Genomic DNA, 17,520 nt, shown 5'->3' on the forward strand with positions numbered 1-17,520 from the left:
CTGGGAAAGAGAACGTTTTATAAAAGGTTTATTTATAACCTCAGACTTAAAGCATACTGCTCCCATTTTGGTGGCTGAGAATTTTGAGACTAGAAGAAGTTAGGTAACTTGCATGAAATTTTACAACCGAGGCCGGGTTCCATTTCTCCAGAAGTTTTCATATTTGAACTCACGTAGGGATCATCAGGGAAATTGAAAAAGTGCCTGGTGGGGCCCGGCGGCGTGGCCTAGTGGCTAAAGTCCTCGCCTTGAACGCCCCGGGATCCCATATGGGCGCCGGTTCTAATCCCGGCAGCTCCACTTCCCATCCAGCTCCCTGCTTGTGGCCTGGGAAAGCAGTCAAGGACGGCCCAATGCATTGGGACCCTGCACCCGTGTGGGAAACCCGGAGGAGGTTGCTGGTTCCCGGCTTCGGATCGGCACAGCACCGGCCGTTGCGGCTCACTTGGGGAGTGAATCATTGGACGGAAGATCTTCCTCTCTGTCTCTCCTCCTCTGTGTATATCTGACTTTGTAATAAACTGAATAAATCTTTAAAAAAAAAAAAAGAAAAAGTGCCTGGTGTCCCATTTTCAGGAGATTCTGGCTTTCTTAGTGTAGTTTTGTTTGGAACTGAAATTTTTTTTTAAAGATTTCTAGTTATCAAATGTAGAATGAAATTTGTAGCGTCCTGGTGGCCTACATCCTTTTTCTTTTGCACAGAGTGCCCAGGGATAGACTGTTGTGTCTGGGTTCCTCGTGTTTCATACATTCACTCCGTGCACCGTCTCCTCCCTTTTATATGTTTTAGTCTCCTTCCTTTGCTTTTGTGCATACTAGGAGTGTGGGATAATGTTTATAATTTTTCCGTGAATTTTCCCAGTACCAAATCTCCAGTGTATTGTCTTGGCATCTTTCCCATCAGTTGTGCTATTGAGAAAATTATTTCTGATCTCTCTTTTTTCTTTTTCTGAAGTAAATGTCTGTTCTCTAATACCACCTTGTCTGGATGTTCCATTTTAGCATTTCTGTTCATTAAAAGGAGGTCATAGCTGATGAAATAAAGGGAGAAATTATTTAAAGATACATAGGTTTACAAGGGATAAGTAGGTGTTGGTAGCGTGGCATAGTAGGCTAAGCTTCCTCTTGGGCTACAGATATGCTGTATGAGCACTGTTTCTAGTCCCTGCTGCTCCACTTCTGATCCGGCTCCCTGCCTACAGCCTTGGAAAGCAGCAGAGGATGGCCCAAGTGCTTGAGCCCTGCATCCATGCGGGCGACCAGGAGGAAGTTATGGATTCATGGCTTCTGATCCGCTCAGCTTTGGCTGTTGTGACCATTTGGAGAGTGAATCAGTACACGGAAGATCTGTCTTTCTATGGGACTCTGCCTTTCAAATAAAAATAAAATCAATCTTAAAATAATGAATAAATAAAGTTTTTTTTTGTCTGCAGACAACATGATTATTCATATAAGAAGTCTCAAGGAATCTACAAAAAATAAAGGTGTAGAGGGGCCAATGTTTTGGTACAGTGGGTTAAGCCACTACTTGCAATGCCAGCATCACTTGTTGCAGAATCAGTTTGAGTTCCAGCTTCCGATCCTGAGTCAGCTTCCAGTCCAGCTCTCTGCTGATGTGCTTGGGAAGGCAGCGATGGTGCTCTGAGGGCTTGCCTCCTGCCATGCCTGTGGGAGACCTGGGTGGAATTCCTGGCTCCTGAACTCAGATGTTCTGGTCATTCGGGAAGTGAAACTAGTGGATAGAAGATATCTCTCTGTCTTTTCCTCTCTGTCTTCACTCTGCTTTTCAAATATATAAATAAATACATAAATAAATAAGATCTTTCAAAAACATAAGAAATAAGATAAATATAAAAAATTCCTCTATATTGTCAATTAGCAGTTGGGTATCAAAACTTAAAAAGTATCATTGAAAACACGAAAAACATAATGATAAACCTAATGGAGTCTGCAGTGTTTGAACCCGGAAAAGTATAAGACATAAGAGAAATTATAGAAAGCCAAAATAAGTGGAGAAGTACATTGAATTTACCTAATACTGTTTTGTTGAGGATTATTTTACATATGTATTTATGGGGAATATTTGATTATGAATACACTGGCTTGTGATATTGATAGTTTTAGTATCAAGGTTAGTGATTGTTTCGTAAAATTAGTTAGTATTCCAGCACATCTCACCAATTGTGCTGTGATGCCACTTTACCTTGACATATATTGTTAAGTCCCACAGTGTAATTATTACCTTTGCATTAGGCAGTTAACTTTTTAAACTCTGATTCTGAGGCTTTTGAAACATTTTTTTTTCTAATTTTTGCTGATATATTTGCAAAATTAAAAAAAAATTAATTTATATAAAGGACACATTTCATGGGCACAGAAGATAATCATATTTCTCTCCTTAAAGCCACAGTGCCACAATGCAGGTCCCTGTTTCACATTTTGAATAGCTCAAGATTAAGGATAGTGTTAGCCTTAGCGATGCATGGGCTTGTGGATGTAATTGGTTTCTCCTTTCTCCCTTTCTTTTTCTCCTTTTATTTATTTATTTATTATTGGAAGTCAGATTTACAGTAAGAAGGGAAAACAGAAAGCTCTTTCATTTGCTGGCTCACTCCCTGAGTCGCAGCAATGGCTGGAGCTAATCTAAAGCCAGGAGCCAGGAGCTTCTTCTGGCTCTCCCATGCAGCTGCAGGATCCCAAAGCTTTGCACTGTCCTCGACTGCTTTCCCAGGCCACAGGCAGGGAACTGGATGGGAAATGGAAAACCAGGATTAGAACCAGCATCCATATGGGATTCTGGCTCTTGCAAGGCCAGGACTTTAGCTACTAGGTTACTGCACTGGGACCATCTGTCCTCTTTTTTTTTCACACTCTTAATGCAGATACCATTGTTGCCTTTAGGTGACTTAGTGACTTAGTGTTTTTCTCAGGAGGTTGTTCCGAAAATGGTTATATCATAAAGAGAATTAGATTAGAGTCACTCCTGAGGGAGTAGGCAGGACAGGCATGTTAGGATAACATGAGTTGACCTAGAAGAAACAAAGATGTTTCAGTTTGGGTTGACATCGTCCCTGGTTACATGATCTTTTTTGCCTGTTTCAGACAAAAAATATATGCACATTAGGGGGCAGATTTTTCTATAACTCTCCCTCTCTTCACAACAGCAGAACAAGTTAAATTTTGTTGGAGAAGTGTACTTTTATACTAAGAAAATACTAAATGTTACTTTTTAAAACTGTTTAACAAGAATGGTCAGATACAGGCAAGCCTCTGATGCTGGGTTGTTTGCGGCAAAAATGTTGATGCATTGTACAGTTATTCCTTCTTTCTTTTGCAGAATTCACTGTTCTGTGATTGCCCAGGGAGGATGAGCAGGGAATGCTGTGTAGATTTCTTCTCTCCTGGAAAAGTGTGAGACAGCAACTTAAGGTGAGTTATAATGAAGCAGAGGCTGCTCGTGAGAACTGCAATGTGGTTTCTAGGCTAGGTGGAAACATGGTCTTTCAAGGCTGTTTATGGCTTCTCACAGGCTCAGTGTTGGCTAGGAAACTTAACAAAGCTAAGTATTTGGTGCTTTCATGGCTAAGACTTATCACAGGGAAAGGGTACAAAGCCAGCTAAAGAAAGGGCAATCACACTGGCTTCCCCGCATCATCTTCCAGTGCACTCACACACGGGATGCACTTGATTCCTGCCCCGGCTACCTACCATAGCAGATTGTGAGTTCTGGGTCCTCACTGGAGGAGTCAGGCATTTGGGCCCACAGTGTCGGTGTGACTGATGGCAGTCTCTGAGATGCAGGAAGGAAGAAGGGTAGAACAAATTGGTCAACTACCTCAGCAAAGTTTGACAGCAAATTCTGGGCAAATGGAGACTCTAAGGTGGACTAAGTCAGCCAATGGACCTTGGAAGGATTTCCTCAGCCTTGGATCAGTGAGATCAACAGCATGTCAGAACTATCAAAACCACTTGAGCAGAACCCTCACAACATGCTCCACATCAGGGACCCTGGGATGACATCAGGTGGCCATGCGCTGTGCAGTCTAGGTGCACTGAGCCTTTCATGTAGATACTGAGTTTTGCATCAGCCTGTGCCGCTGTCTGACCTGTCAAGTTCCCAGATGTCAATCAAGGGCCAACTGTGCTAGCAGGGTTTTCTGAGTAGAGTAGCAGTGGGCCTGCTGAGTGTACTTTTTTTTCCCTCTCACTATTTATTTATTTATTTAAGCTGTGGAGAGATAGAGACAGACAAAAAGAAAGAGTGAGAGAAGGAAGAAGGGAAGGACAGATAGATGGCCTTGATTGATTGATTGACCTGAGGTCCAGGGAGTTGGAGAGGAGACACCAAGGAAATTTCTGGCATGAATGAAGCAATCAGTCACAGATTGTTTGTCTTGGCACCTAAGCAGCAGACATATTCAGGGTCACACTGAAAACATATCTGAAATGATCATTTTAAATGATAGAACTCTAATAACTGAAAAAGTGTCTGCTTGCAGTCGGGCTTGGGTGGCAGGCGAGTGCGCGTTGTTGAAGTAGCGTTCAGTGCTTCTGCGACTTTGATCTTGCACTCATCCAGCGGACTCCCATAATCCTCAGTGAGCCTGCTGCCAACACGGGCAAGGGGCCTGTGTGCCGTCATTCTGTGGTTGGTCATGGATGTTTAGACTTTTCACTCATAACTTGAAGTTTTTACATAGTTGTTTCTATGTGTTTCTTTCCGTTTTTTTCCCAATATTTGTTTATTTATTTATTTGACAATCTTGACATAATTAGGGTAAAAAGGTTCAAGCACTACAGGAAGATGGGCAAGACAATTAGTTCTGTATTGTTTCCTTAATATATCTGATGTAAAAGGGGATTTTAAGGGAGAAGCCCCACCCAGTCTCCCACCCATCCCAGGTCCCAGATGTGGGGCATGCTCCGAGGGTCTTGCTCAAGTGGTTTTGATAGTTCAACAGTTCTGAATTGCTGCCACTCTCACCACTCCAAGCACAATGAGGTCGTTGGAGAATCCACTGATTGACATAGTCCATCATAGAGTCTCCGTTTGCCCAGTATTTTGCTGCCAACATATAGCTGAGGTGGTTGATTGACTTGTTCTGTCCTCTGTCTTTTCATGGTTAGGGTTCTGAGTCTGGAAGCTCGGTTGGGGGGATCCCCAAAGAAACTTTGTCTGAAGTGTTCCCAGACCAGATTCTTGCATGTACTAGCAAGCACAGGGCCTGGCACAGTCCATTGCCCCAAGCAGCTGGTGGTTGCAGTTGCTGGGTTGGTTCTGTTTCCATCCCTGTCTTCCACTGGAACCAATGGGTGTTTGCAGTCTAGCCTGATTCTGCCCAGCACATATTCGGCCCTCACATAAACCAGTGGGAGCTACAGCCTAGTCGGAGCGACCCACAATAACCCCCACCAGGCCCGCCCACTGCCCTGGTTTGCCAGTATGTGTGGCAGACTAGTCCAGTGTGTCCCACATCCGCTTCTGCTCTCATACATGTCAGTGGGTATTAAAACCTTGTTCCATCTAACCAGTTCAACTATCCAGCCTTCACGGATGTTGTTGGGTGTCTCTCTGTCTAGCCACCCCATCCCCTGTCCTAGTTTTCATGCCCTCCCATGGGGGGTGGTAACTTAAGAGGGAGGAGCCCACTATTTCCCTCCCAGGCCACTCCCACTCCCAGATTATGCACTCTCCAGGTGGTTCTGTGGTTTAACTGGACAGAACTAGTCCCCAGTGCCAGCTTCTGCCAGCTAATGCTGTGGCTAAGCCCCAACAACCCTCACCCACTCTAATTGTAGATTGCACCAGTAGGAATAATCCACCCAGCCTGGTTTTTCCCTGATCTGGTCCGCATGAGGCACACAGGTGTTGTAGCCCTGCCTAGTCTGGTCTACCCCCATCCCAGCTCACGCTCTCCAGTGGGAGTAGCTGTCCAGCAAGGGAACCACCCCTTATTCCCCTGCAGGTTCTCTCCCCTTCCTTCCTGGTTCTCACATGTGCTGGATGGGTGCTGCGGTCACATCTGGCACAGGGAACCTCACCTTGGCATTCCGTGTTGTGTACTGCTTTTGTCGCAACCGAACCTGGCTCAACCCACACTCTGTTCCAGTGTTCAGATTTTCCAGTGGATGACGTGAACTGATTCAGCATGGTCTGCCCCCGACCCATGCCAAATGTATGCCAGTGGGTCACTTTCCATGACCTTTTGGAAGTTGTTTTTTAAAGCAGATTATCTTCTATGAAAATCAGCTTTGGTGACACAGAATTATTTACAAAATCTTAGCTCCATAAATTAAGATGTTTTATTTATTCCTTCCCAGGATTAATCTTTTCATTTCTTTCTTTGTCTTTGCCTTCCCTCCATGCGTTCCTTCTTCCCCTGTGTCTCCTCTCCTTCCCCTCCCCCCATGTTTCCTTCCCCTTCCCACTTTTATTGGAATTTACCTTTGTAGGTCTTATATTGGCTCTTCAGATGCTGATTACATATTGGCTGATGGCAAATTTTATGATCTCATAAAGTTACATAGTCACTACAGTAACTCTAGCTCAAAAACTCAGTTAAGTGTAAATCATCTTAATCATCTTAGTCAGCAATCCATGCTGGTTGGTTGGTTGGTTCTGAGACATACTGCACGCCATGCACAGGGAGAGAAGCTGGTACCGCTTGATTCTTGTGTTTCTGTAGGATAATCCGTGCCTGTTGGCACTGATGGTGGTTCAAATGCCCAACAGGGAGTGTGCATTTCTGATCAAAGCTGTCTGCTCTGGAAGCGCTGCTGAATTCTATGGAAGACTCGAAGCTGGACACTGTTGGTATGGATTGACGTCAATTTTGTTCCACTCATCAGTGTGCCAGAGATGTGTGTAAGTGTGTGTGTGTGTATTTATATAAAGAGGATAAGTCATCAGGGTAGAGGGCCCAGCCACAATCATTTGATGAAAGCAGAGTTTGTATTGAAAGAGGTAGGAGAGTTACCTAGTTACCCAGAAGTTGTTTTTTAAATTTATTTTGTATTTTTTCTTCTGCAGAAGTATTTTTAAATGATCTTAAAATGATTTGATAGAATCATTGCAGTAGTCTCTAATTACAATGGTTGTTTTAACTATTTCTAGTCATGCAGTTAGGAGGAGAAGCGTGACAATCTTAGAAGTTCTCAGTGGCCCTTGAGATCTCTGACTTCGCAAGACTCCTTCTAGGGAAGGTTTACCTCTGAAGTCTGTCCCCTCACGATCAGGCACAGGGTGTTTTTTTTTTTGTTTGTTTGTATTTTGATTTCACTTTGGTGATTACATAGTTGATTAGGGTGGGAAGGGTCTAGCATCGAGGGAAAGTGGGTGAGACTATTGTTTCCACAGTTTGTTTCTTCTTCATCTATCTGGGGAAGGGGTGAGATAGGGGAGAAGTTGCACCCATAGCCTCCCAACCACCTCAGTACCTGGGGATGGAGAACGGCCACCCAGTGTCATCCCAGGGTCGCTGATGTGGAGCATGTTGTGAGGGTTCTGCTCAAGTGGTTTTGATAGTTCTGACATGCTGTTGATCTCACTGATCCAAGGCTGAGGAAATCCTTCCAAGGTCCATTGGCTGACTTAGTCCACCTTAGAGTCTCCATTTGCCCAGAATTTGCTGTCAAGCTTTGCTGAGGTAGTTGACCAATTTGTTCTACCCTTCTTCCTCTGCTTGGTACCTGATGTCTTTTGCAGGCTGCAGTGGACTGCCAGATCCTTCATGTGCATCTGGGTATGCCATCCACTGCTTCGTCTAAGCCACTGAGGAGGCCCAGTGGTGCCACATGCACTCAATGATCAGACCACAGGTCCTGCGACTTTCCCCATGGTTGGAGTTCTGAGTCCAGAGGTTTAGTTGCGGGTGGGAGGATCCTCAAAGAAACCTCTTCTGAGGTGATCCCTGACCTGACTCCTGTGTTTGCTAGCCAGTATGGGGTCTGTCACCCACATCAACCTATATACACACTGGTAGTTGTAATTGCTGGGTCAGATCTGTCTCCCACCCTGTCTCTTATGCAGCCTGACTCTGCCCACGACATGCTCAGCCCTCACATATACCTGCAGGAGCTGCAGCTCAGTCAGAGTGACCCGCTAGAACCCCTGATGGGCCCGTCTCAGCTCTGTTCTGCAGGCACATGTTTTTAAACAAAAATGTTTCTTTTTCGTTGTTAAAGTAGAACTGTCATAAAATGAAAAATGCGCCTCATACAAATTTGAAATGAAAATACATTAAAGGTTGTATTCAGTTTATTAATGAAAGAACATGGAAGATGACAGAGGTAATTCAAAGGCCATTTCGAATATCCAGGCTTTTATTGGTATTTTGAATTAATACTCAATTTAAAAATCCAGTTAATGCATGACAAGGTTATGGATGATACTGTCTTTGATATTATCTTTCCTATCAGACAGGGATTACTTGTGCCATCACTAGACAGACCCTGTATTTACACTTTTTAAAAGGAATTCCAGTCAATAGTAAGCCATGAGCTGAATTGAGTACAGTTTCCCTACATACTCTTTGAGATGGTTTGCCTTTATTATACAACATGGAAGGCACAGGTCACCTGTCTTTTTTTTTTTTTTTTGCCTTAATTGTACTTCTTCAATGATTTTTCTTATACTCCTACACCTGAAGGTTTTTTAAAAAGATATATTTATTTTTTTGTTGGAAAGTGAAATTTTACAGAGAAAAGGAGAGACAGAGAGAAAGATCTTCCATCTGCTGGTTTACTTTCCAAGTGGCTGCAACAGCCAGAGTTGAGCTAGTCCAAAGTCAGAAGCCAGGAGCGTCTTCTGGGTCTTCCATGCTGGCACAGGGTCCCAAGGCTTTGGGCCATCCTCTACTGCTTTCCCAGGTCACAAGCAGGGAGCTGGAAGGGAAGTAGCTAGGCTTAGAACCGGTGCCCATATGGGATCCCAGTGCAGGCAAGGTGAGGACTTTGGCCACCAGGCTACCATGCCAGACCCTATGTCTGAAAGTTTTAACATATGTCTTTTTTTTTTTTTGAGATTCTTTTTTTTTTTATGTGAAAGGGAGATTTACAAAGAGAAGTAGAGGCAAAGATCTTTAATCCACTGGGTTGCTTCCCAAATAGCTGCAGTGTCTGCAGCTGAGCTGATCCAAGGCCAGGAGCCAAGAGCTTTTCATGGGTCCCCCATGTGGGTACAGAGAACCAAGGCTTTGCTTGTTCCTTCACTGTTTTCCCAGGCTATAAGCAGGGAGCTGGATGGGAAGTGAAGAGCCAGGACATGTACTAGCATCAATATGGGATGTTGGCACATAAGATGGGAGGACTAATCTGTTGAGCCATGGCATTGGCCTCCTTCACTGTTGGTGGGAGTGTAGGCTAGTACAAACCCTATGGAAGTCAGTTTGGAGAGTGCTAAGAGAACTGAACATTGACCTGCTGCATGACCCAGCTATTATACTTCTGAGACTATAGCCAAAGGAAGTAAAATCTGCTTGTGAGAAAGGGATTTGTAACCCTATATTTACAGCAGCACGATCTACAATAGTGAAGACATGGAAACAACCTAGATGCCCGTCGAAAGAGGAGTAGATAAAGAAACTGGCGTGGGCGCATAGGCTCGGGCACTTCTGAAACGCTTGTGGAGCAGCAGGTGGGCAGGCATGCATCTGGGGGGCCTCTCACCATCTCTGAGGTGGCAGCAGATGGGTGCTGGATTGGTGTCCAAGTGAAGCCCTACTAGTGCTGCCTGGTGGTATGCTCTGGGCACTTTTGGATGTGAGCTTAGAGGGAGTTATGGAGGGGTGGGATAGGTGAGGGCGAAGAGGCTCCTAGATGAGAAGTGACTCCTGAGGGACTTCCATATACAAGACCATGTAATTTAAGGCTAGCTCACGGAACCTGCCAGTGAAAGCCTGAATAGGGAATGGGTACTATGAGGCTTGTCCATGACACTAACCAGCACGTGAGTCAATCAGGAACAGCTTAGCATGCGTGTGGACTGGGTCTGGAGCGCACCTCACTGGGCTAAACTCTGGCACCCATTGCTACTAGTGAGAGCCAGGGGGGCGTGTAGTACAGGCTGGGCTCGGACTCGACTTAGGCTGTCTACATGAGAGCTGTGTCTGGGCCAGTTGTGGCTGGGCTGCAACACCCAACAGTAAGAACCAGAACAAGAGGTAAAGTCAACTGGGCCAAGGACCCACTGGTGTGTGCAAGATCTGGTGCTGTGAGGAGACCTGATAAAGGAGCTTGGGGAACTCCTTGGTCAGGATTCAGTCCCTGCAAGTGAGCGCAAGAAGCAAGGCAAGGAGCAGCACAAACCAAGCCAGGTTATATTTATTGGCATACATGTGGGTCAGGTCTGGGGGCAGGCCAGATTGACCAGTTCATAACAGTCACTGACAAATCTGAGAACCAGGACGGGGTGCAGGAGCGGCTGAGTTGGGCTGTAGCACCAGTCAGTTCTTGGGCTGGGACTGGGGACTGGCTGGACTGGGCTAAGCTGCATCAGCATGAGCTAGAACTAAAAGCAGGTTGGACTGAGCCAAGCTGAAGCACCAGCTGGTGGATACCAAGGTGAGAAGAGCCATGCCAGTCTAGGGCAGTGGGTGCTGGGTCCATGAATCCTGGGGGCAGGGGTCCAGTGAGCCCTGGGTGGCCAGGCCCTGGTCCTTGGTTCTGCCGGTGAGAACTGGTCTTCCTCAGTGGAAGAGACACAGAAGTGGATGGCTGGTCCAGATGTGCATGGAGGATATGCAGCCCATTGAGGCTTGCAGAGAACATCTGGCACCATAGCAGAGGAAGGAGAACAGAACAAGGACAACTACCCCAGCCAAACAATGATCGCAAACATCTTGGCAAATGGAGACTCTAGGGTCTATTGTGCCAGCCAATTGACATTGGAAGGGTTTCCTCATCCATGGATCGGCAAGATCGACATTTCAGAACTATTGTAACCACCTGGGTAGAACCCTCAGAGCATGCACTATATCAAGACCCTGGGCTGATATCGGGTGGCTGTTCCCCATCCCCAGACACTGGGGTGGTTGGAAGGCTGGGTATGGCTCCTCTCCTTATCTCCAACCTCCCCCCAAAACAGGAAGAAGAAATAGAAGATTTGGAAACAATGATCACACCCACTTTTCTCCAACCTTGGATTCTTGCCACCCTGATCAACTATGTAAACATCATCTAAAATAAAATTAAAATAAGTTACTAAAAAAAGAAAAGAAATTGTGGTACTTGTACTCTGTGGGATGCTACTTAGCCATTAAGAAGAACAAAATTCTACCATTTACAACCAAATGGTCCTAACTAGAGAACATTGTGCTTAGGGAAATAGACCAATCCTGAAAGGACAAATATGTGTCCTCTCTGATAAAAGGCAACTTTCATGCAAACTACAACATCAGTAATATATAGGTAACCATGCATGTACACATTGTCATCCGGAGGAACTGCATAACAAAGACTATCATATCGAGAAGTGAAGATACACTACAGTGTGCAACTCTACTGCCACATCAAAGATGGCCTCCCAATGACCCTGTTAAAGATGGCTTCACAATAGGATGCTAGACTGCACTCGTCCACACTACAATGTCAGGATACGCTTAAATAGCAGAACTATGTACTTGCTACTGTTTTTGAAGACTATACTATTTAATAATATAGCAGAAATAAGTGGGGGGAGGAATTCGGAAAGGGGAGGCAGGGAAATCCCTGAGGCTATGGAATTGTATCATAAAATAAATGTTTTAAAATATCTGTTTTATGCCAATACATTAAGATCACAGCAAACTCAGTTTCAATTGTAGGTAGATCTCCAGAGATAAAATATTTCAGGTTAAGCCGGGAGCAGTGCAATGTAATTGTGGAAGCCAGAAAAGAGAAAATGCTTTCCTATGTAATACCCTTTTGTAAATTGAGTGAACGTGAACAATTACATGTCGTTTTCTTGAAGACAGACTCTAACTGATTTTTATATATTTAGTATTGAATTGCTAGCACCTCGCTCAACGTAGGTGTGATGCTGAATGACAGTTGTGGTGGCTGGGTTCATGGGGAGTCATACACTAAGGTTATGGAAAACTCCAGTTGTCTAATAGAGTATCTCTGTGTGCTTGGACAGGTGAAGAATTGTGCGCTGGCTCCTGGGATACTGATCAAACCTCCTGCCTGTCGACAGCAGGACACTGAGGCTCAGTATCTGCAGAAGCCGTTTCCCATCTGATTCGGGCTATGGGGACAGCATGTCTTCACCCGAGGAGGTTAGAAGAGAATCTGGTAGGTTCTGCTGAGGTCCACAGTTTGGGGTGTGGGAGTGGGAGGAGGCGGAGCAATGCTCTCGGCTCTTGCTGCACACAGGGACCACTGGTAGGTTTGTTATCCTGCGGAGTCTGATGCGCAGGCTCCAGAGCACGGAGTCATCCATTCTGCGTTTCTAACAAGCTGCTGCACACTACAGAATCAGACTGTAGTGTTTGATTTTAGTTCTTTGAAATAAACTCTTCTTCTGCACCCCCCAATTATAACAGGTTTACTGTGAAGAATTTGGGAAGTAAAAAAAAATCACAAAAGCATAAAGAAGACAATAATACTGTAAAAATGACCTTATAATCTGCCACATACTCCTGTAGGTTTCTTAGATATGAACTCAGAGTGTGTGCCTCTGTAAGGCATCTGTGAAAGTGCTAATGCCCGCTCCTCCCAGAAGCCCCGTCAGCATTGTCTGGTCTCCATCACAAGCATCCTTGGCTTCAGTCTTCCTTTCTTTGGCTCCTCTTGCCCCTTCCCCTCTGTCCTGTCCTTAATGCCCTCTCCCTTCTCTACAGTTTCTTTCCTCTTCTTTATTGAGGCATGGAAGTGACAAGTGTCTTTAACTCATTTTGTTTATTGTTTTCATAGTTGAGGGATATACTCCCATGGGGGCCTCCAATTAGGGTGGATAGGGTCAGTGTATGAGGAAGGTGGATGGGACAAATGTTTCGATTTTTATTCCTCCTGTATCTATAGGATTGGGGAAGAGGAGGGGACTGTTCTTTGCTGTCAAACTACATCAGCACCCAGAGATAGTGGACGCTCCTTTGATGATGCCTGAGAGACCCTGATGCGGGGAAGAGTGTTCTGAGGATGTCTGTTGAGTGGCTTTAATAGTTCTAAAACATCATTAGCTTCATGGCAGCAGCATTGAGAAAATCTTTCCAAGGTCTGTTGGTTGACCAGGTCCACCTTAGTGTATCCACAGATCCAGATATGTTGCAAAGGTTGACTTACCTCTTCTGCCTTGCATCCTCTGACGAGGCACTCTGGGCATGCTGTCCATTGCACAGGCACAAACAACTGAGGAGGCCAGTCCTAACACATGCATTCTACGGTCATACCACATATGTTGTGATTTTCCCTGTGGCCGGGGTTTGAGTTCAGTTGAGTTCATCTAGTTGGTGAGTCCTTCAAGAAACCTTGCCTGGGGTGACCTCAGCCTTGACTCTCTGTGAGTGCATCAGCCATTGCAGGGTCAGGAAAGGTACATCACCTTCACCAGCCAATGCACATACCCGTGAATCCAACTGCCTGATCAGTTCTACCCCAGCCCCATCTCATGTAAATTTGTGTGTGCTGCAACCCAGCAGCCTAGCTCAGCCCACCACAGGTCTGGTCCTCACACACACCAGTGGGTGCCATGGCCTAGTTGTGGTGATCCCCAATAACCAGGGTGAAGTTTTTCATTTGATTAGTTTTTGCCCCTTCTATTTGTTTAGGAAAAGAGAATGAAGAAGATGATGCAAAGAAACTGAATTTGCCTTCATCAAGTCAGAAAAAGACTCCTAAATCAAAGGTAAACTTGAAGAACAGCATTCCCTGTTAACGGAGGTGGAAACTCTTAGCCAGTGCCTGAACTCTCTTCAAGGGAGTAGGTATCTTGAATTTTCCCTCAGCACAATGACTTCTCTATGCGTTGAATGTTGGAGATGACCAACGCAGAGAATTGGGAAGAGTGGAGCTTTGCAACTCCAGAAATTTTACTGTTCTTTTTTTTCCCCTTTGGCATTTGTTTTATTTTGTGTTACTAATAGAGGGAATGGATTTCACAGGAACTATAAAGCACTGTTAAATCTGCTGATGATAAGTGTTTTCATTGGTAGAGACAATCATAATGCAGTATTTCCAAACCTTGGAAAAGCAGAGGACTGAAAAGCCTGTCGAAAAACCTGCTAACATTGACCTCTCTGTGGAGGTGCTCCCCGAGTTACAGCACAGAACAGGGAAGAGCGTACCATGTGAGAGACCCCAGGGAAGCTCCTGCTTCCATCAGCCACAGCTCTGGCCATTGAGGCCATCTGGGGAGTGAACCAGTGGATGGAAGATCTTTCTTTGTCGTTCTTTGTATAAATCTGCCTTTCCAATAAAAATAAATAGGTTTTTAAAAAAGGGAGTGTGTTTTCTCTCATTTGGTGAACTATAGCTCTGAGACTTCCCCAGTGGTGCTGACAATACACACAGTTCCTGTGAGTTGCAGCAGCAATGGAGATTTAAAAAAAGTGCCTCCATTTCCCCAGTTCAACTGTCACCTTCACTGAAGACAGGTAAGAGTGCTGTTTTCACGGCATCACATTTTATTTATTTAAATTTTCATTTTAACATTTTAAATTTCTTCTTATTTATAGTAAAAGAGAAAGGGAATGATAGAGAAAGAGATCTTTCTTTTTTTTTTGAATTAATTTTTATTGGAAAGGAAAATTTACAGAAAGGAGAGACAGGGAGACAGATCTCCCATCTGTTGGTTCACTCCCCAAGTAGCTGCCATGATCAGAGTTGAGCTCATCATTATCCAGGAGCCAGAAGCTTCTTCTGGGTCTCTCACACAGGTGCAGGGTCCCAAGGCTTTTGGGGTCATCCTCCTCTGCTATCCCAGGCCACAAGCAGGGAGCAGGAAGGGAAGTGGCGCAGCTGGGACAGAAACCAGCACTTGGGATCCAGGCAGTTGGAACTTGAGGATTTAGACCATTGCACCAGGCCCAAGAAAGAGATGGTTCATCCGCTGATTCATTACCCAAACGACTGCAACACCTAGGATTCCCACCTGGGTGTCAAGAACACAAGCCCCTGGGTAATCTTCCACTTTCCCTAGCGACATTAGCAGGGAGATGGGTTGGAAGGCAAATAGCTGGGACTAGAAGTGACTTTGTGTTGTGAAATGGGAATGTACGAGTGGTTATTTGACCTGCTGCATCCCAATATGAACCTCCAAGAGCGCTGCTTTAAAACAGCATTATAGATGGGTGATTCTCTTCTGCTGAGTTCTGTCTACTCCTCTCTTAGGCATAAGGAGGACACATCAAGGTCAGCATCACATATTTGACTGGGATGCGCTGGCTGTTGGTACTGGGTTGGGTTCTCTGATCATTTTTTGATATATTTCTGTGATCATATTGATCTTCAACCTGAATACAAAAGATTTGAAAGTAAGCAGCCTCACAGAATGTCCCTTAATTAATTGTAACTCACCTCCATTCTAGAACTGAGAATGCAGTTTGTCATTTAAAAAAATTGTAGGGTCTTTGTTTTTGTATGTTGTGAAAGTTAGCTGTTTTTTCTTTTGTCAGATTTACTTTTTTGTTTTTCATGGAACAATTTGATATTGTGGATTCTTCATGCCCTTTCAGATGTTGCTGTCCTGTAGGTGTTTGCTGAACTCAGGTTTATAGGTGATTAGATAGTTAAATATGTTTTTTTTTTAATTTCAGTACTCTCTTTAAGGAGAGTGTAGAAAGTGAGATCCAGAAAGCTTAATAGCTTGCTCATACTCATACAGCTCTGTAGTCACAGAGGAGACCAGAGACCTTTTGATTACTGTTTTCACTTTATCATCTGAAATCCTTGGTAGATGTGATGTAGACAATTTAGGCTTCTCAGGAAAAAATAACCAAAGACTTTAAAATTTGACATTAATTTGATTCAGTGAGCCATCTCTAAATGACCTGGCATGTTGACAATTTATTGTATTTCTGCTTGTTACTTCTTGACTCATGTTAGCCAGATCACATATCATTAAACCGGAGATATGTTAGAGTCCCAGGCAAGCCTTCCATTTGAATTGCAGTCATCTTGAACAGTTTGCTTCTTTGAAAACTATAATCATGCTGATTTGAAGCATGACTTGAAAGATGTCTTAGGTTTAAATTGTATTAGAACTTCTTAGGTGATACCAGTTTTTAAAATAATGAGTTTTAATCAAATGACTTTTTTTTTTTTAAATTGGAAAGAGGAGGAGAGACAGAGGAAGATCTTCTGTCCAGATTCACTCCCCAAGTAACCACAATGGCCAGAACTGAGCTAGTCCAAAGCCAGGAGCCTCTTCCAGGTCTCCCACACGGATGCAGGGTCCCAAGGCTTTGGGCCGTCCTCAAGCAGGGAGCCGGATGGGAAGCGGGGCCACTGGTACACAAGTCAGCACCCATATTGGATGCTGGTGCTTGTAAGGCAAGCACTTTTGCCGCTAGGCTATCGTGCCGGGTCCAAATGACTTTTTAAAAAGCATGTAGGAGACATATTGGTGTAATAACACTGCTGCACTTTTCCTCCATCTCAGGTTTTCCAACAGGCTTACCATTCCAATTCTAATTATTCTGCAGTTTATTTTTAGGGAATTTTATTTTGGTTGATCAATGTTGGTAAACTGTTTTTTCAGAACTAGGACCAACTCTAGAGCTTGTTTCATCTTATTTTATTAGTCAACTATGTAATATAATGAGGTGGAATCTTAGGAAAGACTTTATAGAGTGATATTTAAAAGTGAAACAACTAAATCGGTGTGCATAAAGCCACACTAACAAAAGAGAGCTGTTGGGTTTGGCATGGTGGCTTAGCTGCCAAAGTTCTCAGCTTGCATGTGCTGGGATCTCATATGGTCGTCGGTTCTATTCCCAGCGGCTCTGCTTCCCATTTTATGGCCTGGGAAAGCAGTGGAAGATGACCCAAAACCTTGGGACTCTGCACCCGCGTGCGAGACCCCGAAGAGGTCGTGACTCATGGCTTTGGATCAACACAGCTCCGGCATTGCGACCACTTGGGGAATGAATCAACAAACAAAAGATCTTCCTCTCTGTCTCTTCTCCTCTCTGTATATCTGACTTTCCAATAAAAATAAAATATTTTTTTAAGAAAAGAGCTGTTACAGTTGTGGTAATATCAGAGACTTAAACACAAAATTAATTAGGCATGAAGAGGCTCCTATATAATGCTAAACTTTTAGTTCACAAGGAAAGTAAAACACATCATATTTGTGAACATCAAATAATAGCTTCAGAGTTTATGAACCAGTGCAGTAGTCCTGTATTCCGTGGGACACAGCCCTATACCCCAAGTGGATGCCTGAGGCCATGAATTGTATACAGCCGTGTACAAACAATCCCTGATGTAATGAGACTTGACACACTAGTTTTTAATCTTAAGATGATGCAGAAGCAATATAAATTCAGTGGGAACTGGACTTTGAGCATACATAGTCCTGTGCATTCTCTTTTGATAGATATG

At 44.2% G+C, this 17,520-nt stretch overlaps 1 protein-coding gene across 9 annotated transcripts in view; it reads left to right on the forward strand.

Annotated features, from left to right (window-relative positions):
* The first annotated feature begins 3,333 nt into the window (after positions 1-3,333).
* PTPN20 (protein tyrosine phosphatase non-receptor type 20) overlaps positions 3,334-17,520 on the forward strand; it is a 69,152-nt gene continuing 54,965 nt past the window's right edge. For 4 of the 9 annotated variants that reach the window (XM_058671754.1, XM_058671762.1, XM_058671760.1 and 1 more), the window contains exons 1-4: positions 3,334-3,429; positions 6,687-6,814; positions 12,116-12,274; positions 13,752-13,822. In XM_058671754.1, the coding sequence (XP_058527737.1) occupies positions 12,226-12,274; positions 13,752-13,822 (120 nt within the window). In that variant the 5' untranslated portion in view covers positions 3,334-3,429; positions 6,687-6,814; positions 12,116-12,225. Of the gene's footprint in view, positions 3,430-6,686; positions 6,815-12,115; positions 12,275-13,745; positions 13,823-17,520 lie in introns of all 9 variants that reach the window. The other 5 variants (XM_058671757.1, XM_058671759.1, XM_058671755.1 and 2 more) reach the window with 5 other exon arrangements.

Source organism: Ochotona princeps, chromosome 13 (genome assembly GCF_030435755.1).
Source record: "Ochotona princeps isolate mOchPri1 chromosome 13, mOchPri1.hap1, whole genome shotgun sequence".
In the NCBI taxonomy this organism is placed as follows: Eukaryota; Metazoa; Chordata; class Mammalia; order Lagomorpha; family Ochotonidae; genus Ochotona; species Ochotona princeps.